This window comes from Bos indicus, chromosome 8, assembly GCF_029378745.1.
Source record: "Bos indicus isolate NIAB-ARS_2022 breed Sahiwal x Tharparkar chromosome 8, NIAB-ARS_B.indTharparkar_mat_pri_1.0, whole genome shotgun sequence".
Taxonomy (NCBI): domain Eukaryota; kingdom Metazoa; phylum Chordata; class Mammalia; order Artiodactyla; family Bovidae; genus Bos; species Bos indicus.
Window position 1 is genome coordinate 83,829,720 of NC_091767.1, and position 22,062 is coordinate 83,851,781.

A 22,062-nucleotide genomic window follows, 5' to 3' on the forward strand; every position below is an offset into this window, starting at 1 on the left:
TTTTCTAACATCTAAAGATAGAATAACTATATAGGTGAATTCATAAAATTCTCATTAAAACAAAAATGAAGTTTCCACACACTAACTTGAAAGGATACAAATGAGATGGGAACCACGGAATGATGAAATGGTTTTACATAACAAGTATATTCACAAGTCTGAAGCTCTAGCTGTATTTCATCTCACCTCCAACAAAAAGGGTAGCTATGGGTGAAGGTGCTGGCAACAAGAAGTCGACCTTGTTCCTTTAGAGTCTTGATGATATTTTTGTCAGCATCCTATTTTTAAAAAATTAAAATCTAGCCATTAAAAAATCCCACAATAATTACTAATATAATATAATTAAGTATATTACTAAAATCTGTTATTTTGTTTCCTTTACTGTGACTAAAACACATAAATAACAAAAGTATTACAAAAATACTTGGTCTATATCTCAGCTATTGTATAACATTAAGTACTTTTAAAGTATGTTCCAGATCATTTAAGAAATGAAATTTTCAATTAGCAGTGACTACACAAGGTCACAAAGCTGCTTCCTGAGTCACAAACCAGAGTTCATTTTTTCTGATTCCTACCCTTGAAATTACAGCATGCATCCTCTGAAAATATTAGACCTTGGAAAGCAGCTAATCTGATTTTATATGCTGAAACAAAACAAAACCAACTTCCTGGGGGAAAAAAATATCCCAGATATGAAAGCTATTTAGTAAAAACTAATTAATGAAAGAAGTAGGATGAAACTGACACCTTTCTAAGTCACATAGATACAAACCTTCACATACTGTCCTGCAAAATCTGTCACTTCAGCTGTAAAACAGCCTGAGGCATCCACAGGGCAAATAGGGAGAGAGTCTTTCTGAATGATGTTGAAATCCATACAGACCCGATAATCGTCCTAGGGCAAAGGAGAAAGGAGGAAGGGAAGTACAAAGTAGTTACGTGTGGATATGGCAGGAGAAAAGCATGCCAGGCAACAGATTTATAGAATTTTTCAGTATCCTGACCTATAATTGTAACCAACTTTTGTTATTCTCTCAATTGAAGTTAACTCAAGGATCATTCAGAGAATCCAGAGCCCTACAGCAGTGTTTTAGATCTGGTAGACAGAGTGCCTGAAGAACTATGGACAGAGGTTTGTGACACTATACAGGAGACAGGGATCAAGACCATCCCCAGAAAAAAGAAATGCAAAAAGGCAAAACGGCTGTCTGAGGAGGGCTTACAAATAGCTGAGAAAAGAAGAGAAGCAAAAAGCAAAGGAGAAAAGGAAAGATATACCCATTTGAATGCAGATTCCAATGAATAGCAAGGAGACATAAGAAGGCCTTCCTCAGTGATCAGTGCAAAGAAATAGACGAAAACAATAGAATGGGCAAGTCTACAGATCTCTTCAAAAAAATTAGAGATACCAAGAGAACATTTCATGCAAAGACGGGCTGAATAAAGGACAGAAATGGTATGGACCTAACAAAAGCAGAAGATATTAAGAAAAGGTGGCAAGAACAAACAAGATCTTCATGACCCAGATAATCACTATGGTGTGATCACTCACCTAGAGCCAGACAACCTGGAATGCAAAGTCAAGTGGGCCTTAAGAACCATCATTATAAAAAAAAAAAAAAAAAAAGAACCATCATTATGAACAAAGCTAGTGGAGGTAATGGAATTCCACTTGAGCTATTTCAAATCCTAAAAGATGATGCTGTGAAAGTGCTGCACTCAATATGTCAGCAAATTTGGAAAACTCAGCAGTGGCCACAGGACTAGAAAAGGTCAGTTTTTATTCCAATCCCTAAGAAAGATGATGCCAAAGAATGCTCTAACTACCACACAATTTGCACTTATCTCACATGCTAGCAAAGTAATGCTCAAAATTCTCCAAGCCAGGCTTCAATAGTATGTGAACCATGAACTTCTACACGTTCAAGCTGGATTAGAAAAGGCAGAGGAACCAGAGATCAAATTGCCAACATCTGTTGGATTATCGAAAAAGCAAGAGAGTTCCAGAAAAACATCTATTTCTGCTTTATTAACTACGCGGAAGCCTTTGACTGCTGGAAAACAACAAACTGTGGAAAATTCTTCAAGAAATGGGAATACCAGACCACCTGACATGCCTCTTGAGAAATCTGTATGCAGGTCAGGAAGCAACAGTTAGAACTGGACATGGAACAACAGACTGGTTCCAAATAGGAAAAGGAGTACGTCAAGGCTGTGTATTGTCACTCTGCTTATTTAACTTATATGCAGAGTACATCATGAGAAACTCTGGGCTGGGTGAAGCAAAAACTGGAAACAAGATTGCCAGGAGAAATATCAATAACCTCAGATACGCAGATGACACCACCCTTATGGCAGAAAGCAAAGAAGAAGCCTCCTGATGCAAGTGAAAGAGAAGAGTGAAAAAGTTGGCTCAAAGCTCAATATTCAGAAAACTAAGACTGTGGCATCTGGTCCCATCACTTCATGGGAAATAGATGGGAAAACAGTGGAAACAGTGGCTGACTGTTTTGGGGCTCCAAAATCACTGCAGATGGTGACTGCAGCCATGAAATTAAAAGATGCTTGCTCCTTGGAAGAAAAGTAGTCATGTATGGATGTGAGAATTGGACCATAAAGAAAGCTGAGCACCAAAGACTTGATGCTTTTGAACTGTTGTGTTGGAGAAGATTCTTGAGAGTCCCTTGGACTGCAAGGAGATCCAACTAAGTGTATCCTAAAGGAAATCAGTCCTGAATATTCATTGGAAGGACTGATGTTGAAGCTGAAACTCCAATACTTTGGCCACCTGATGTAAAGAACTGACTCATCTGAAGAGAGCCTGATGCTGGGAAAGACTGAAGGTGGGAGGAGAAGGGGACAACAGAGTAAGATGGTTAGATGGCACTAAATGGACATGTGTTTGGGTAAACTCTGGTAGTTGGTGATGGACAGGGAGGCCTGGTATGTTGCAGTCCATGGGGTCGCAAAGAGTCAGACATGACTGAGTGATTGAACTGAACTGAACAGTAGGGTAGGGAGCTAGATCAGTCTTCCCAGCCATTACCTCACAAACCCCTAATAGAGCAGAATATCTACTAAGTGAGAAGACGACACATGTGAATATATTAGAACAAAATCAAATTTCAATTATAAAAGCAGCATATATACACACATACATGTATACACAAAGCCGAAGAACATACAAGTATAAGGTATGTTTAGTACTGGACAATGCTTGATGTGCTTCTGGATTTGCATCCTGTCAGGGAGCACCTGAAAGTATGGTAACACTTATCTAAATCCAAATTATCCACTTTATGGGAATTCCCCAGCAGTTCAGTGGTTAGACCTTGGTGCTTTCACTGCGAGGGCCCAGGTTCAATACTTCATTGGGCCAGTAAGATCCTGAAAACTGCAAGGCTCAGCATATATAATTAACTAATTAAAACAACTCCCTGACCCAAACTATTCACTTTACAAAATAACACAGGCCCCAAGCAGCCTGGGTACACCATGATGCTTCAGGAGTATACTTTGAGCAATGTTAACAATAATCTGGGCAAACAGTTATAAAGCGCTGTATCAGACAGTGCTCTGAACACTTGACCACATTTACATTAGCTTATTTAAACCTTTACAACAATCCTGTGAGGAAGGCAGATAGCTGTACTAGGTTTTCACCATATGCTCCCCTCAGACAACCTAGCAACTATCTCCATTTTATGAATAAAGTAGCTGAGGCACAAAGAATTAATCCAGCTGCAAAGCGGCAATGCTCAGATTCAAAAGCAAACAGCCTGGTTCCAGAGTCCAAGGTCTTTATCTCTTTGCTATGTTGCTTGAAATCTAAAATTAAAGGGATTATCTAAGATTAAAAGTAAAACTACATCCTAGTTTGACTCCAAAATAGGCTGGAAAGCCAGCATGGTTCCACGTGGGCCTATGTTCAACTGTCGTTATGCTGAGAGGCTGTCTGGTATGAAGTGACATGTGAGTGTGCCAGCAGCAAGGGAAGTGACATCCTGGTCATGAAGGAGGACCCTGAAAAGGAAACTAAGCAACACAGATAGGGCAAGCCCCAAAGCCCAGCATTTTAAATCATTTAGTATAGAGCAAACAACCCTATACAATTCAAGTAGCTAAGACAGCAGCATTCCTGAACAGAGCCAGAATGATACCCAACATGGTCACGTAGAAGTCCACAGACTCTGCAGAGAGATTATATAGTACACTGTCTGGTAAAGTCGCAACATGGAAAGTCTCTTGGAAAATGTCTACCGAGTTTAAAGGCTGAAACTTAAAGATATGATCTTCTATAATATTTACCTGCCTGGCATTCAGAACAGAGAAGACACCAAGAAGTTACCTCTTTATTATTTATTATCAGTGGAACAACCACACCAGTTGACCCTAAAATTATTATGGATAACTGAAATTTGATCAGTTCCCAAAACTCAATAAATAGTATTATCAGGAGTGTTTCCTTTCCATCTAATTTGAATACCGACCAAGCATTGGATGATATCAAGCAACTATTCCTTTCATTGGATATAATGGCACAGTGGCTATGTTAAAAATCAAAGTCGTTATAAGTCAGAGATGCATACAGAAGTACTTGCAGATGAAAGATACAATCGTGAAGATTTGCTATAAAACCCTCCAGTCAAAATAAAAATGGTGTTGGGGAAGGGGAGACGTAATGAGATAGGTAAAATGGAAATTCCAAAATGTTGATGATTATTTTTAATGATTAAAGCAGCTGGATGACATGAACCTAAGAAATTACTGTATTTTCTTAACATCTGTGTATGTTTGAACATTTCCATAATAAAAATCCCTGCAAAGGTTTAGTATGGGAAAAAAAAAAAAAAGACCAATAGGGACCAACAAGCTTCACTGCCTCTCTCACTGACAAAACGATCAAGTGAAAAGAATTTGTTTTGTCCCCAGTGGGGTCTACACTCCCTGCAGTGACTGCACACACTCTTATAAGTGTCAGGTATTGTACTAATGCTCTAAACGGATGAATCCATTTAATCCTTGCAAGTTACCCAGATAGGCTGGTACTATCACCGCGTGTCACACAGGAGGGAAAGGAACTCAAGACAGGCTAAGTAACTTACCTACAGATGGCCTGTTAGTGGCAGGGCTGTGAGTTAAAGTGTGGTTTAGTTCTAAATATGTGCCCTTCATACCTATGCTCTTCAGTTTTATTCATACACAAATTACATTAAAAGGATTACATTTTTAGAAAAATTACCCTGGGAAAGACTAGAGATTTTTTCAAGAAAACTAGAGATACCAAGGGAACATTTCATGCAAAGATGGGCTCAATAAAGGACAGAAATGGTATGGACCTAACAGAAGCAGAAGATATTAAGAAGATGTGGCAAGAATACACAGAAGAATTGTACAAAAAGATCTTCACAACCCAGATAATCATGATGGTGTGATCACTCACACTTATCTAGAGCCAGACATCTTGGAATGTGAAGTCAAGTGGGCCTTAGGAAGCATCACTATGAACAAAGCTAGTGGAGGTGATGGAATTCCAGTTGAGCTATTTCAAATTCTAAAAGATGATGCTGTGAAAGTGCTGCACTCAACATGCCAGCAAATATGGAAAACTCAGCAGTGCCCACAGAACTGGAAAAGGTCAGTTTTCATTCCAATCCCAAAGAAAGGCAATGCCAAAGAATGCTCAAACTACCACACAATTGCACTCATCTCACACGCTAGTAAAGTAGTGCTCAAAATTCTCCAACCAGGCTTCAATAGTACGTGAACCATGAACTTCCAGATGGTCAAGCTGGTTTTAAAAAAGGCAGAGGAACCAGAGATCAAATTGCCAACATCTGCTGGATCATCAAAAAAGCAAGAGCATTCCAGAAAAACATCTATTTCTGCTTTATTGACTATGCCAAAGCATAGTCAATAGTCAATAGTCTGTGTGTATCACAATAAACTGTGGAAAATTCTGAAGGAGATGGGAATACCAGACCACCTGATCTGCCTCTTGAGAAACTTGTATGCAGGTCAGGAAGCGAGAGTTAGAACTGGACATGGAACAACAGACTGGTTCCAAATAGAAAAAGGTGTACATCAAGGCAGTATATTGTCACCCTGCTTATTTAACTTCTATGCAGAGTACATCGTGAGAAATGCTGGGCTGGAAGAAGCACAAGCTGGAATCAAGATTTCCGGAAGAAATATCAATAACCTCAGATATGCAGATGACACCACCCTTATGGCAGAAAGCAAAGAAGAAGCCTCTTGATGCAAGTGAAAGAGGAGAGTGAAAAAGTTGGCTCAAAGCTCAATATTCAGAAAACCAAGACCATGGCATCTGGTCCCATCACTTCATGGCAAATTGATGGGAAAACAGTGGAAACAGTGTCAGACTTTATTTTTTTGGGCTCCAAAAACACTGCAGATGGTGACTGCAGCCATGAAATTAAAAGATGCTTACTCCTTGGAAGGAAAGTTATGACCAACCTAGACAGCCTATTAAAAAGCAAAGACATTACTTTGTCAACAAGATCCGTCTAGTCAAGGCTATGGTTTTTCTACTGGTCATGTATGGACGTGAGAGTTGGACTATAAAGAAAGCTGAGTGCAGAAGAATTGATGCTTTTGAACTGTGGTGTTAGAGAAGACTCTTGAGAGTTCCTTGGACTTAAAGGTGATCCAACCAGTCCATCCTAAAAGAGGTCAGTCCTGGTTGTTCACTGGAAGGACTGATGTTGAAACTGAAACTCCAGTATTTTGGCCACTTGATGCGGAGAGCTGACTCATTGGAAAAGACCCTGATGCTGGGAAAGATTGAAGGTGGGAGAAGGGGACAACAGAGGATGAGATGGTTGGATGGCATCACTGACTCAATGGACATGGATTTGGGTAGACTCCGGGAGATTGTGATGGACAGGGAGGCCAGGCATGCTGCAGTTCATGGGGTCGCAAAGAATCGGACACGACTAAGCGACTGAACTGAACTGACCCTGGGAAAAATTTTAAGTTAATCACACTGCATAGCTCTGAAGAAAGAAATCAAAGTCTCTCTTCTGATGATATAGTATGTAGTCAACAACACAGCACAGGTGATGGAACTTTTCTTCATTTTGATGGCTGTGGTGACTGTATAACTCAATGTGTCCTTGTCGAAACTCCCAGCTGCGTATCATAAAACAAAAGGACAGTCAATCAGTCGTGTCCAACTCTTTGTGATCCCGTGGACTGTATGTAGCTCACCAGGCTCCTCTGTCCATGAAATTCTCCACGTAAGAATACTGGAGTGGATTGCATTTCCTTCTCCACGTAAAGCACAAAGTGTATAGCAAATATTTAAATAATGAATGGATGAAAACATTGCATGCCTTTTAGAAAGACAAAATGCCTAGCAACACTCAGGATTTAGCCTATCATTTTCAGAACCAGCTCAGGATGGAAAGGAATTTCAGATGCAAGGTTTTTCTCTTTTGGGGGAGGTATCTCCATAGTCTGAACAACAGTGAGAAACATCTTTCTGTGATACACATACACACACATACAACTTAGTGGCCAATGACATTTCCTTCTCATAAGTACACTTGCAAGATTTATAGTACTCACAGCACCAAAGTAAGGAGCTTGGTGTACAATCCCAGTGCCTTCTTCCTCTTTCACATAGTTGTCCACAAGCACAGTAAAAGCACCACTCTCTTTACACTGGAAAAGAAAGGTTATCGGGCTTAAAGAATAAAATAAAACCATATCATAATATTAATTTAATAATAGTTTTTGGTAAGACCCTGAAAAAATTTTAACACTTAATTTTTGGAAATAGAATGGACAGAATAATTCAGATTGGGAAGAAATGTGCCAATTCAAATCATTTCCATGAATAACAACAGTTCACCATTTATAAATGAAATCGTTATCTAAAGACTTACAGATAAAAATTTCTTCCTTAGTCACAAAACTTTTCATCAGTTCTTCCAACCTCACCCCTGCCCCAGTAAGCAGTTTATCTTAAAATGTCTCAGAAGATGTGCTCCCTCAACAATTCCCTTCCTGCTGTATTTCCAATCACTGAAAACACTTTGCTGCTGCTCCTTTTCCTTTCAGGTCAGCTCAGGTTTTTCAGTAATAAAAGGCAAACTTTAAGAATCAGGATGGGAGCCAAGTTACAAGTTCTAGATTCAGGTAGTCCAAGTACTGTAACACTGAGGGGAATTGCTTTCAGTTTTATTTTTTTGGTAACAACTAAAGTCAGGTTTATACATATAAGACTACTGACCTACTTTTTCTACCTTCGTCTCTTAGTATTTCTTTTCACATACCCTTTGTTTCAGTCAACAAACTGTGCTTTCTTATCCCTCTGCCTTTGTAAAATGTACTTTCAGAAATGATTTTCACATTGAATCCTGTAATACTGTCAAACAGGCACTGGCAGTCCCATGTTTTAAAAATATTCTGGTTGTATTTCAATTTCACAGATGAACAAACTCTGGACAAAGATGGAATTGTTTGTCCAGATTATACAAGTAAGTAATGATGAAGCCAGGCCTTCAGTGATGAAGGCCTTTGGATTCCAAACACAATTTTATATTCAACCACATCACAGCTCTTTAATTCTTTGGCATTCACTTAAAATTAAACTTGAAAAATAACTCTGAATTTTTAATTGCTATAACCCAAATCACCTGGAAACATTTTTGGTGTGGTGTGATAGGTGCTTTTCAATAGTTTAAACTTGGAGAGATAATATGTGTATCCTCAGAATCAGACGTAAGAAGAGGGAATACAAAGGATCCTACTGTTTGTAACTGTAGACAAAGAAATGCTGCATTGCATTCCTATTTCTCGAAGTCAAGTTTGAGGTATTACCCCTGCTGAATCTTAGGGGGCAGGGTCTGAACTGGGTTAGCATTCACACGGAGAGCTATAGTGTTGCACTTCACAGACAGCATCTATTCTCATAGCTCCCACTTAAAACTTCAGAACATGGGTATTTTACATATACACCGGATGATTTTTGTTGTAAGTCAAAGAACTTGCAGCATCATTCTAAAACTTACCAAATGTTCTATGTTTTATGTTTTATGAAGATAACTGAACGCATATGTGCTATTCTTAAAAAACTTAAATCAGTATGACTTGAATGCATATTCCACAGAGACTCGTGACTTCACCCAAAGTTCCTATCTATTGTGCCCATGTACATTTTCTGAAAGGGCCTAACTTTCCTTAGGGTCTCAACAGGATCTTCCCAATAGGGTCTACAATTCAGAAAGGTCACTGATACAGTGCAAGAGTTTTAAGACAAATAAAAACAAATATTTTTAAAAAATGTTAAGATACAGAAGAATGGAGTAATGATATTTTTCAGAGGGAGAAATCAAAGAAATGTTTCAGAAAATGCTTTTCCCAGAGGGCATCTGAGTTTACTGTTGAAGAGTGTCAAGTTGATATGACAATAAAGAAAGGTGAAGGTTTTTTAAAAATAGGAGGAAAACAATAAAAACAAAGGCAGGGAGAGAGGAAAAGAAAGGACAAGTTTGATGGATGCAAAGGATATGTTTAAATCAACATTAGGAGACATGGTTAGGGAGCGGGACTGCCCTGTGTCAAGTGGAGAACGCCTAGTGAAAGACCAGGTAAAGCATTTGGCAATCCATTAGCGACAACATGCAGTGAGGAAGTTTAGTTAGGAGATAAGAAATACAGGAAAATACTCAAGTGCACAGAAGTATAGACACAGGTGTTGCTGTGGACAAAGCCACCTGCATTAGTCAAACTCTTATTATCTCCACACTGAACCAGAACAGAGGTAGTAAATATTTTATCCCAGCCTGTGATGTAAGCTTTTGCTGGCTAATGCCATGTCCAGCTGAATATAATTTCCAGTGTGTAAAACCAGGTCTGACGGTGTTGCTCATTATTTCGCTCCAAGACCTATAAATAAGAACCACTTCAAGAGGTCTCCCCTGGTGGCTCCTATCTGCCAATGCAGGAGACACGGTTTCGATCTCTGGTCCAGGAACATCCCACATGCCTCAGAGCAACTAAGCCACAACTACTGAGGCTGTGCTCTAGAGACCAGGAATCGCAACTACTGAAGCCTGCACACCGAGGGCCTGTGCTCCTCAACAAGAGAGGCCCGGGTGCTAAAACTAGAGAGTGGCCCAGCTCACCGCAACTAGAGAAAGCCCGTGCAGCAACGAAGACCAAGGAAAACCATAAATAAACAGATTAAAGAATCAACAGGAAATTCCTATTGTTTTCATTCTTTTGTTGTTGCTGGAGTTTACAACTACAGCCGTGGATTCTGTTGACAGAAAATGAAAAACCACATAAAATAGTTCTGTGACTCTGATGAAAATTAAGTTACTAAATGTCTGAGCTTAAAGAACTTACCTCATAAATTCCTTGAAATGAACTGTTACTTTGACACACAGTTTTATTCTGAATTATATTTTAAATTTATAAAAACAAATCCCAAACATTACCTGATAGCAATGACTTTCCTGGGTGATAATAAGCAATACAAAATATACACATATAAATCTTATCAAACATAACTGATTTCATACATAATTTGAGAAAACTACTTAAAATTTTATATAGTATTTTAATTATTAAAACAAGAAGGCAATATGAACAGAATTTAATTTTTTAAATACCTAAAAAAAATTTTTTTGGATTCAGGCACACTTATATAAACAATATAACCAATAAGACAACAACATGAATATCACTCCAATTATCAAACACATAGGTTGTGGACAGTGCCTGTGGTAGAGGGCTCTAAGCTTACCTTTACAAAATAGTCAAACAGGGGCCGGTATTTCTTGCCTCTGAGAGAGGCACCAGGAAATCTAGAAAAAAAGAGGAGCAAACTCACAATTAAAATCATCAAAGAAATGAGGCTGCAGCCACATCAAATTACCATTTCTTTCTGATTTCCTTGTTTCTAAGTCATTAGTGCTAGAACATGTGACTTGAATATATTTGATTAAGCTTGAATAATATATATAGCTCTTGGGCAATAAAGTATCTCACTTTTTAAAACTAAAGACACACACACACACACACCACACAGATGCACGCATGTATACATCAATGATTTGTATATTCACCTTTCAAGGATCTCATAGTCACTCTCCGATTTATAGAGGGCTGATAATCTGGCTTCCATTAAAATGAGTAATTTTCCTCTGACAGAATCTATGAGAGCAAGGGAAAATGTGGACTTCAATGACATGCATTGATATTTTCTGAATAAAAAACAGAACACAGGGTTCACCAACCAGAAAAGTTGTATACAGGCAGATGAGTGACGTGACTGGAATCTTAGGCAAAGGGCCTTCAAGGGTGTCACGTTTACTACACCACGGCCATGACCCAGAGGTCACACCAGTACACTTATACAGACAGAAATGCACTTGCCTACAGAAGTAGAAGTAGACACCACAGGTAGCTTCTATGGTGGAAGCAGCTCCTTCCTGACAGTAGCATTAGAAACCAACTGTTGGTTCTTAACTTCTCCTAAGGCATAGCTAAATAAAGGTAAAAGTATCTGTTTTCTGACTACCAATCCTTTTCCATTCCTTTCTCAATATTATTCCCTGATAGTACAAGCTACTGTGAATCAAACTGTCTTGTAAGATGAATTTCTTTCTGGCTATGAGCTTTTCTTTCTTTCCTTAGCTTCCCCCTGCTCTCCATAAACTGCTGAAACCAGTCATCTGAATTATATTCTCCCATTCCTGTTCATTTTAGTTCACTGATAATAAGAAACATATATTTAGTCTCTGTTCTGGCATGGGTACCTGCTCAGTCACTTCAGCTGTGTTAGACTCTTTGCAACCCTGAAGACAGTAGCCTACCAGGCCCTTCTGTTCATGGGCTTCTCCAGGCAAGAATACTGCAATGGGTTGCCATTTTCTCCTCTAGGGGATCTTCCAAACCCACAGATCAAACTCATGTCTGCCAGTATCTCTTCCACTGCAGGTGGATTCTTCACCTACTGAGCCATCTTTTCTGGCAGAGCTCTTAAATCTCTTGGAATTTCTTAAGTGATGGGAGCCATAAATGTGTCTTTTGTTGATAACAAAACATGCTATGAGGTAGTACACCCCAGTTCCGGAGACAGAAACTTGAGACCCTTCCAGATCTCTCTATGCACTTCACTTGGCCATTTGAGTGTATCCTTTACAATCCCTTTTTATACTTAACTGGTAATCTCAAGAGTACAATGTTCTCTGAGTTCTGTGACTTACTCTTTGGACCCAAGGAGGAGGTCATGGGTTGGTTAGAAATCTAGGTGACAACCAGAACTCATGACTGACATCTGAAGTGTGGGTGCAGTAGCAGAGGGTCATCTTGTAGGACTAAGCTCTTAAACTGTGGTATCTGACTCTTCTCCAGACACCTAGTGCTTAAATTGATTTAACTGTTTGGCAGTGTTGAGAAAACACATATCGGAGATTCCTAATAGCAGTGATATGCTACTTCGTTGAATCTCAGGTTCCTGGGCTGCTGAGTAAAAGTACAATAATCTGAAAATTATAAGAAATTTTTACTTTTCATCTCTCTGTATAATGTTAATTTTTTTGTGTTAATTTCAACTTGTTACTTTTTTAATCAGAAAAACGCTTGAGGGTGTTTTTCTGATTATGTCTTAATAGTTTTTCAAAAACGTTTTTATTCCAAAAAGAAATGTAATTTTTTTCTTTTTTAACCATTGTGTCAAAAAGAATAAAAAGCTAGGAATAAATCTACCTAAGGATGTAAAAGACCTTTACTACAAAACTTATTTGACTGATGAAAGACATCAAGGGTGACACAAACAGATGGAAAAATATACCACATTCTGGGACTGGAAGGATCAATGTGGTCAAAATGAATATACTACCCAAAGTAATCTACAGATTCAGTGCAATCCCTATCAAATTACTAACAGTATTTTATCAGATCAAACAATTTTAAGATTTGTATGGAAACACAAAAGATCTCAAATAACCAAGCAATCTCAAAAAACAGAGTTGGAGGAATCAGGCTCACTGACTTCAGACTCTACTATAAAGCTACAGCAATCAAAACAGTATGGTACTGTTATTCTCTATTTATTTTAGAGTAGGGAAATGATGTTAGACAAAAAGCAAATTTGAGAGATTTTCTCATTCAAGTTCAAAATGAGTTCAACAAGCAGCAGTTCAAAAAGCAGCAGAGACAACTTACAACCTCAACAACAAATTTGGCCCAGGAACTGCTAATGAATGTACAGTGCAGTGGTTGTTCAAGAAGTTTTGCAAAGGAGACAAGAGCCTTGAAGATTAGGAGCATAATGGCCAATTATCGGAAGTTGACAATGACCGACTGAGAGCAATCATCAAAGCTGATCCTCTTATAACTACATGAGAAGCTGTCCAAGAATTCCAAGGTTGACCATTCTATGGTCATTCAGCATTTGAAGCAAATCGGAAAAGAGAAAAAGCTCAATCAGTGGGTGCCTCATGAGCTGACGGCAAATTAAAAAAACTGTCATTTTGAAGGTCCCTCTGCCCAAGAAAGAGTCAAATTATTTCCAGTTTTAGAAATATACTGGAAGCTAACTGGCTTTGTTGTGCTGTTTGAAACTTATTATCAGATTCTCCTTTCAAAATATCTTGGTATATAACACCATACCTATGTATTCACCACTAGACAATTATTTCTTAGAGGCTTTCTGGGTTTCTAAGAAATTTTATTAGTAGGCAAATTTCCCTGGGGTTATTAGCACATAAAAGTGATTATGATATACCTAGTACAGATTCTCAAACAATAAATTGTAAGACATGTGACCAGAGAGTTCATGCTACCTCCCAGCCCCAACAACTTTACTGATTCTAGGAAACATTTATTTCTTATATAACATGCAGTATGTTAATTAAGTTATAATTTTAAATCATGCCCTGATTACTAATAGTGATGTCTATTTAAAAATCAAAGAATATTTTTTAAAATGTAACACATTTAGGCATGACAAGTAATTTCCTATAAAAATTTTAGATGTTATCTAATATTGTATCCAACTGAGTTTTCTTAATGAATTAACTGTGTGATGTTTCTAGTGTGACCCATCTGCTGCTGCTGCTGCTAAGTCGCTTCAGTCGTGTCCGACTCTGTGCGACCCCATAGACGGCAGCCCACCAGGCTCCCCCGTCCCTGGGACTCTCCAGGCAAGAACACTGGAGTGGGTTGCCATTTCCTTCTCCAATGCATGAAAGTGAAAAGTGAAAGTGAAGTCGCTCAGTCGTGTCTGACTCCTAGCGACCCCATGGACTGTAGCCCACCAGGCTCCTCCGTCCATGGGATTTTCCAGGCAAGAGTGCTGGAGTGGGGTGCCATTGCCTTCTCCGGTGACCCATCTACTGTCTATTTATTTATTGAATACTTATCTTGTTTCAGGTAATGGGATATAAGGGCATGCTGTTGCTGCTGCTAAGTCGCTTCAGTCGTGTCCGACTCTGTGCGACCACATAGACGGCAGCCCACCAGGCTCCCCCATCCCTGGGATTCTCCAGGCAAGAACACTGGAGTGGGTTGCCATTTCCTTCTCCAATGCATGAAAGTGAAAAGTGAAAGTGAAGTCACTCAGTTGTGTCCGACTCTTCGCAACCCTGTGGACTGCAGCCTACCAGGCTCCTCTGTCCATGGGATTTTCCAGGCAAGAGTACTGGAGTGGGGTGCCATTGCCTTCTCTGATATAAGGGCATAGCCCTCAACAATACCTATCCAGGTCCTGCCTTCCACAAACCCCGGGAGTTAGGATTTTTTTGTTATTTGCTAATAACAACATCCTTGGGAATTCCAGGGCATTACAGTGATTAGGACACGGTGCTTCCACTGCCAGGGCCCAGGTTTGATCCTTGGGTCTGGGATCCTGTAAGCCATGTGGAAGGGCCAAAAAACAAACAAACAAAAAACCTCAACTGTATCCTGATAATCTCTCTCTGTAGCTAAATGAAATTACTCTAATAAATGCCTTTTGGAGGAAATATACCTCAATATAACAAAGGCCATATAAGAGAAGTCCACAGCTAACATCATATTTATGGGGAAAAAGCTAAAAGTGTTTCCTCGAATATCAACAAGATAAAGACACCAAATCTCGACATTTTTATTTTAGTACTGAAGTCCTAGCCAGAAGAGTTAAGTAGGAAAAACAAAAGAAATCCAAATTGGAAACAAAGAGGTAAAGCTCACTATTTTCAGATGACATGATAGTACATATATAAAATCCAAGACTCCATCAAAAACTTAGAACTAAAAAACAAATGCAGTAAAGTTGTAGGATACAAAATCAACATACTGAAATTCACTGCATTTCTACACACCAATAATGAACTATCATAAAGAGAGAAAATAACTGCATTTACAATTGTATCACAAAGAATAAAATACCTAGGAACAAGCTTAAGAGTAAATGAAAGACCAAGACACTGAAAAGTTTAAGACACTGATGAAAGAAATTAAAGACACAAATAAATGGAAAAGAATTCCGTACTCAGGGACTCGAAGAATTAACAGTGTTAAAATGTCCATACTACTCAAATAATTCTAGATTCAGTGCAATTTTTGTCAATATTTCAATGGCATTTTTCACAGAAATACAGTCAACATTCTTAAAATCTATATCAACCCACAAAAGATCCTGAAAAGTCCATTCAGTCTTGAGAAAGAAGAACAAAGCTGAAGGCAGAACACTTATTTATTTCAAACTATATTACAAAGCTCCAGTAATCACAACAGTATGGAACAAAACAGAGAGTCCAGAAATAAACTCACATATATATAGACAATTCATATACAACAAAGGAGCCAAGAATATACAATAGAGAAAGGAGAGTCTCTTCAATAAATAGTGTTGGGAGAACTAGATCACTCTCTCATGCCATGTACAGAAATTAACACAAATGAATTAAAGACTTGGACATAAGACCTGAAACCCTAAGATTTCTTCATGAAAACATAGCTGACTGGACTTCCCTGGTGGTCCAGTGGCTAAGACTCTGCACTTTCACTGCAGGGGGCATGAGTCTGATCACTGCTCCTAGTTGGGGAAGTTTCACACGCTGCTCAATGTGGGGGAAAAAAAATTCCCCACAAAACATATTTGATAAACTCCCTGATGTTGGTCTTGGCAATGTTTTTGTTTGTTTTTGACTTGACAACAAAAGAAATCAGAAGCAAAAAAAAAAAAGTGGGACTACATCACACTAAAGCTTCTGCATAGCAAATGTAATCAACAAAATGAAAAGGCAACCATGCAAGAAAATATCTGTATATCAAATATCTGATAAGGGGCTAACATCAAAATTATAAAAAGAACTCACACAGTGCAACAGCAAATGAATAAATAAATGGGTAGAAGATCTGAATAGATATTTTTCCAAAGAAGACATACAGATATCCAACAGGTACATGAAAAGATGCTCAATATCACTAGTCATCATGGATACACAAATCAAAACCCTAATAAGGTATCACCTCATACCTGATGGAATGGCTGTATTCACAAGAGACAAGTGTCGGCAAGGATATGGAGAAGATAGAACCTTTGTACACTGCTGATGGGAATGTAAATTGATGTAGCCACTATGGAAAACAGTATGGCAGTTACTCAACAAAGTTAAAAACACGTATGATCCAGTCATTCTACTTTTGGGTATTTACACAAAGAAAATGAAAACACTAACTTGAAAGATATCTGCAACCCATGTTCATTGTAGCATTATTTACAAGAGCCAAGTCTTAGAAACAACCTGTGTCCATCAGTGGATGGATGGATGAAGAAAATCTGGTATATATATATACAATGAAAAGCTATTTGGCTATAAGAAAGAATGAAATTTTGCTGTTTAAAACATCATGGATAGATCTTAAGTGAAAGAAGTAAAAAAAAGACACATCATCTCACTTTTATGTAGAATAAAAACAAAATCAAAACAAAAAAAATATACCTCATGCATACAGATAACAGACTGGTGGTTATCAGAGGCAGAATATGAGGAAGAGGGGGTGACAAAATGAGTAAAGGAAGTCAAAAGGTATAAACTTCCAATTATAAAATAAGGCATGGGGATAAAATTTATAGCATGGAAACCATAGTTAATAATACTATATTGCATACTTGAAAATTACTGAGAGCAGATCTTAAAAGGTCTCACCACAAGAAAACAATTCTGTAAGTATTACAGATGTTAACTAGACTTACTGTGATGTTTATTACCCAATGTATACAAACATCTAATTACTTTGCGGTAAACCTGAAACTAATATGTGCTACGTTGTTTCAGTTGTGTCCTAATCTTTGCAACCCTATGACAGTAGCCTGCCAGGCTCCTCTGTCCATAGGATTCTCCACGCAAGAATACTGGAGTGGGTTGTCATTTCCTCCTCCAGGGAATCTTCCTGACCTAAGGATCAAACCCAAGTCTCTTGCCTCTTGTGCACTGGCAGGCAGGTTCTTTACCTGGCAAGGGTGTTCCTTACCACTAGTGCAACCTGGGAAGCCTGAAACTAACACAATGTGTGTCAACTATACTTTAATTCAAAAAGTTAAAAAAATAAAAAAGGAAGGAAATGTCAGCTTTCATTCATTAAAATTATTTTATTCATATCAATCATAAAGAACGAGGCTCACACTTACCTTTAATCTTCACATACTGCAAGTCGGGATTAACACACAGGGCAAGGTTACTAGGAAGAGTCCAGGGAGTAGTTGTCCAGGCAACCAAAGAAATATTTTCATCTTCCTCCAAAGGGAAAGTTACAAATATTGAAGGATCTTGAACATCCTGAAATCAAATGAGATAAAATATTCTTTTATAAAATTCGTAATAGCAAACTTGCAAGAAAAAGGAACTGATCCTAAAGAATACAATAATTTGATTTTCAGAATAAGCTGAGCTTTTAAAAAAAAATCTGCCATATTTGTAAGAAGGAAATACAAAGCAAGAAATTCCAAATACATTTTTATATAAAGAAATGCTTTAATAATTACCTTAGTAGTCACAATTAAAATATTTAAAATTTATCAAGAGGGATACCTAATGGAGATTTCACTATTACAATGATCTATTTTATAAAGTCCATAAAGAGTTAGGTCAATAAAATAACTATTTTGGAAAACAGCTATTATTTATTCAAAAATATATTAATAAAAATTTCACTGAAGGGTATATGAGAATTGTGTTTTCAACTTTTCAGGAAATCTGAATTATGTCAAAAATAATCCTTAGTACACAATTAGAGCATGACCAGAGCAAAAAAAAAAAAAGAAAATACTAAATGTTGGCAAGGATGCAGTGTAATCATAGCAGTCTAGTGGAGGTATAAATCAGTATAACCCCTTTGGAAAAGTCTTTAAAAGTGAGAGACAATGAAGCATGGTCCTTGAGTCAAATCTGGCCATTACCAGTTTTTTGTACAGCCCAAGAGCTAAGAATGGTTTTGACAGGACTGACAGACCATGTGGCTTACGAAGTCTAAAATAAGTACTATCTGGCCCTTTACATAGTTTGCCAACTCTAGTACTAGAGCTAAATGTAAGTATATCTTATACACAATAATTCCACACCTGGGAATGTAAGCAACAGAAATGTCTATATATACTCCCCAAAACTCAAGTTCTAGAATATTCATTAACAGCCAATAACTAGATATTACCCAAATGGCAATCAACATTAGAAGGGATAGGGACTTCTCTGGTGGTCCAGTGGCTAAGACTCTGTCGTGCAATGCCAGGGAAGCACGTTCAATCACTGGTCAGGAACTAAGATCCGACATGTCGTGGAACAACTGAGCCCACTTGGCAGCTACTGAAGCCCATGTGCCACAACTAGGTAGTCTATGAGCCTCAAAAAAAGATCTCACACGCCACAACTAAGATCTGACACAGCCAAATAAATACATACATTTAACCATTAGAATGCTAAGCTGCTGCTGCTAAGTCACTTCAGTCATGTCCGACTCTGTGCGACCCCACAGACGGCAGCCCACCAGGCTCCCCCGTCCCTGGGATTCTCCAGGCAAGAACACTGGAGTGGGTTACCATTTCCTTCTCCAATGCATGAAAGTGAAAAGTGAAAGTGAAGTCGCTCCGTCGTATCCGACTCTTAGCGACCCCATGGACTGCAGCCTACCAGGCTCCTCCGTCCATGGGATTTTCCAGGCAAGAGTACTGGAGTGGGGCGCCATTGCCTTCTCCAACCATTAGAATAGATAAGTTAAATACTTGGCAGTATGTAAAATGATCTACAACTACATACAACATGGATGACTTCCAGAAACACAATCTTGAGCAAGACAAGTCAGACAGACAAAAAAGAACAAACTGTACTATTGTATTTATACTTAGTAGAGAATCACTGAACAATGAGGCTGGAATGAGGACAGCAGTAACTATAAAGGAGTAGGGTGATACATACTAAACTGAAAGGACCATGAGAAGGGAGAGCTCTTGATAGATTAATTGATAAGGCTCCTTTTGAACTTTATCAGGGTGTTGGCTTCAAATATACATTCATTTTGTACAAGTATATGGAATAGAGCAAGGAAATGGAAGAGCAAAAAAAATGCTGTCTTATTAAGTCAGGAAATAGGTACTATATTAATTCTAATATATATATAGTAATGAACATAAAAAACTTAAAAAATAAAAAAAGCCACTAAAGGGAAACCTAAAATAAAACATTAATAGTGATTTCCTTTGGGTACTGGGATTATAATTTTCTCCTTCTTCTTAATATCTTCTATGGCTTCTAAATTTTCCACAATGAGCATAAGCTTCATAAATAAACACATCAACCAGACTTCTAGAAACTAAAAATTAAGACAATATAAAAAGCAAGTATTTTTATATACCATCATTTAGTTTGGGTGTGTATGCTCAATTATCTTTTGGAAAAGTCTGGAAGGATTTTCTTCGTTAACTCAATTTACTTCCCTACAGCTTGCTCTTTCCCAGTAAGAAAATATATCTATTTACTATATAGATGAGTATAAACTTTGAAAACTCTAGGACCAAACTACTATAGGAAACTAACATGTAAAAATTTAGTTACCAAAGAAAACTGCAGCATAGTACACAAGGATTTGTATTACAAAATGTTTGGAACAACACTGTTACCATTTGAAGAAAAAAAAAAACAAAAAACTGGAGCCCTCTGAACAATTCAAGTATCTATTGAAAGAATTAACAGATAAATTGTAACCTATTTATTATATGAAAAGATCCAGGAGCTGTAAGAGATGGGGGTTTGATCCCTGGGTCCAATTCCTGGGTTCATAAGATTCGCTGGAGGAGGAAATGGCAAACTACTCCAGTATTCTCACCTGGAAAATTCCAGACGAAGGAGCCTGCTGCGCTACAACCCATGGAGTCACAGAGTTGGAAACGAATGAACACACACACATGCAGCAGGGGTCCCAAACCTCTGGGATCTAATCCCTGATGGTCTGAGGTGGAGGTGATGTAATCAGTTCAGTTCAGTTCAGTTGCTCAGTCAGATCCAACTCTCTGTGACCCCATGGACTGCAGCATACCAGCCTTCCCCATCCATCACCAACTACCGGAGCCTACTCAAACTCATGTCTATTATGTCGGTGATGCCATCCAACCATCTCATCCTCTGTCATCCCCTTCTCCTGTCTTCAATCTTTCCCAGCATCAGGGTCTTTTCAAATGAGTCAGTTCTTTGCACCAGGTGGCCAAAGTACTGGAGGTTGAGCTTCAGCATCAGTCCTTCCAATGAATATTCAGGATTGATTTCCTTTAGGATGGACTGGTTTGATCTCCTTGCAGTCCAAGGGACTCTCAAGAGACTTCAACATCACAGTTCAAAAGCATTCTTCAGCACTCAGCTTTCTTAATGGTCCAACTCTCACATCCATACATGACTACTGGAAAAACCATAGCTTTGACTAGACAGACCTTTGTTGGTAAAGTAACATCTCTGCTTTTTAATATGCTATCTAGGTTGGCCATAGCTTTTCTTCCAAGGAGCAAGCATCTTTTAATTTCTTGGCTGCAGTCACCATCTGCAGTGATTCTGGAGCCCAGAAAAATAAAGTTAGCCACTGTTCCCATTGTTTCTCCAATTATTTGCCATAAAGTAATAGGACTGGATGCCATGATCTTAGTTTTTTGAATGCTGAGTTTTAAGCCAACTTTTTCACTCTTCTCTCTCACTTTCATCAAAAGGCTCTTTAGTTCTTCTTCACTTTCTGCCATAAGGGTGGTGTCATCTGCATATCTGAGGTTATTGGTATTTCCCCTGGCAATCTTGACTCCAGTTTGTAGGTCATCCAGCCCGGCATTTTGCATGATGTACTCTGCATATAAGTTAAATAAGCTAAAAACTAAAGGTGATATAATAATAACAGAAATAATGTGTACAATTAATGTAATGTGCTTGCATCATCCCCAAACCATCCCCTCACTTGGTCTGTGGAAAAACCGTCTTCCACAGAATCAGTCCCTGGCTCCCAAAAGGCTGGGGGTCACTGCTATGTTGTTGCTCATTCGATAACTTGTGTCTGACTCTTCGTGACCCCACGGACTGCAGCCCGTCAGGCCTCCCTGCCCCCTCTATCTATTACAGTTTGCCCAAGTTCACGGCCACTGAGTCAGTGATGCTATCCAACCATCTCATCCACTGCTAAACAGCAGTTAAAATTAAACTTAAAGCTACATGTATAAATGAGAAGGAATTTTAAAACATAATGTTTTTGTAGAAGGCAAGGTTCAGAATAAGAATAATGGATGATACTAAGAAACATATATAAAAAACAGTATATACTGTTAATGAATACTTATGTACATAGTAAAAATATAAAAATATGCATAATTAAGAAACCTCAAATTGAGCATAGTGGTTACCTATCAGGATGTAAAGAAAGAAATGGAAAAGAGAAAGGTGGTATAAATAAACAAACTGTGGTATATTTACCTACACAGTAATTAGAACAAAAGATCCATAACTCTATAAAACATGGATGACTATCACAAGCAATGCTGAGTGAGAAAAGCCAGAAAGAAAAGAATACATA

General features: G+C 38.3%; 1 protein-coding gene across 2 annotated transcripts in view; it reads right to left on the reverse strand.

Moving 5' to 3' along the window:
• The window catches only part of IARS1 (isoleucyl-tRNA synthetase 1), an 81,267-nt gene that overhangs the window by 42,347 nt on the left and 16,858 nt on the right, over window positions 1–22,062 (reverse strand). For both annotated transcript variants that reach the window (XM_019966564.2, XM_019966565.2), the window contains exons 7-12: window positions 17,660–17,807; window positions 11,103–11,190; window positions 10,781–10,841; window positions 7,594–7,689; window positions 776–898; window positions 187–278 (exon numbers count right to left, since the gene is read on the reverse strand). In XM_019966564.2, coding sequence (XP_019822123.2) covers window positions 187–278; window positions 776–898; window positions 7,594–7,689; window positions 10,781–10,841; window positions 11,103–11,190; window positions 17,660–17,807 — 608 coding nt within the window. The remainder of the gene's footprint in view (window positions 1–186; window positions 279–775; window positions 899–7,593; window positions 7,690–10,780; window positions 10,842–11,102; window positions 11,191–17,659; window positions 17,808–22,062) is intronic.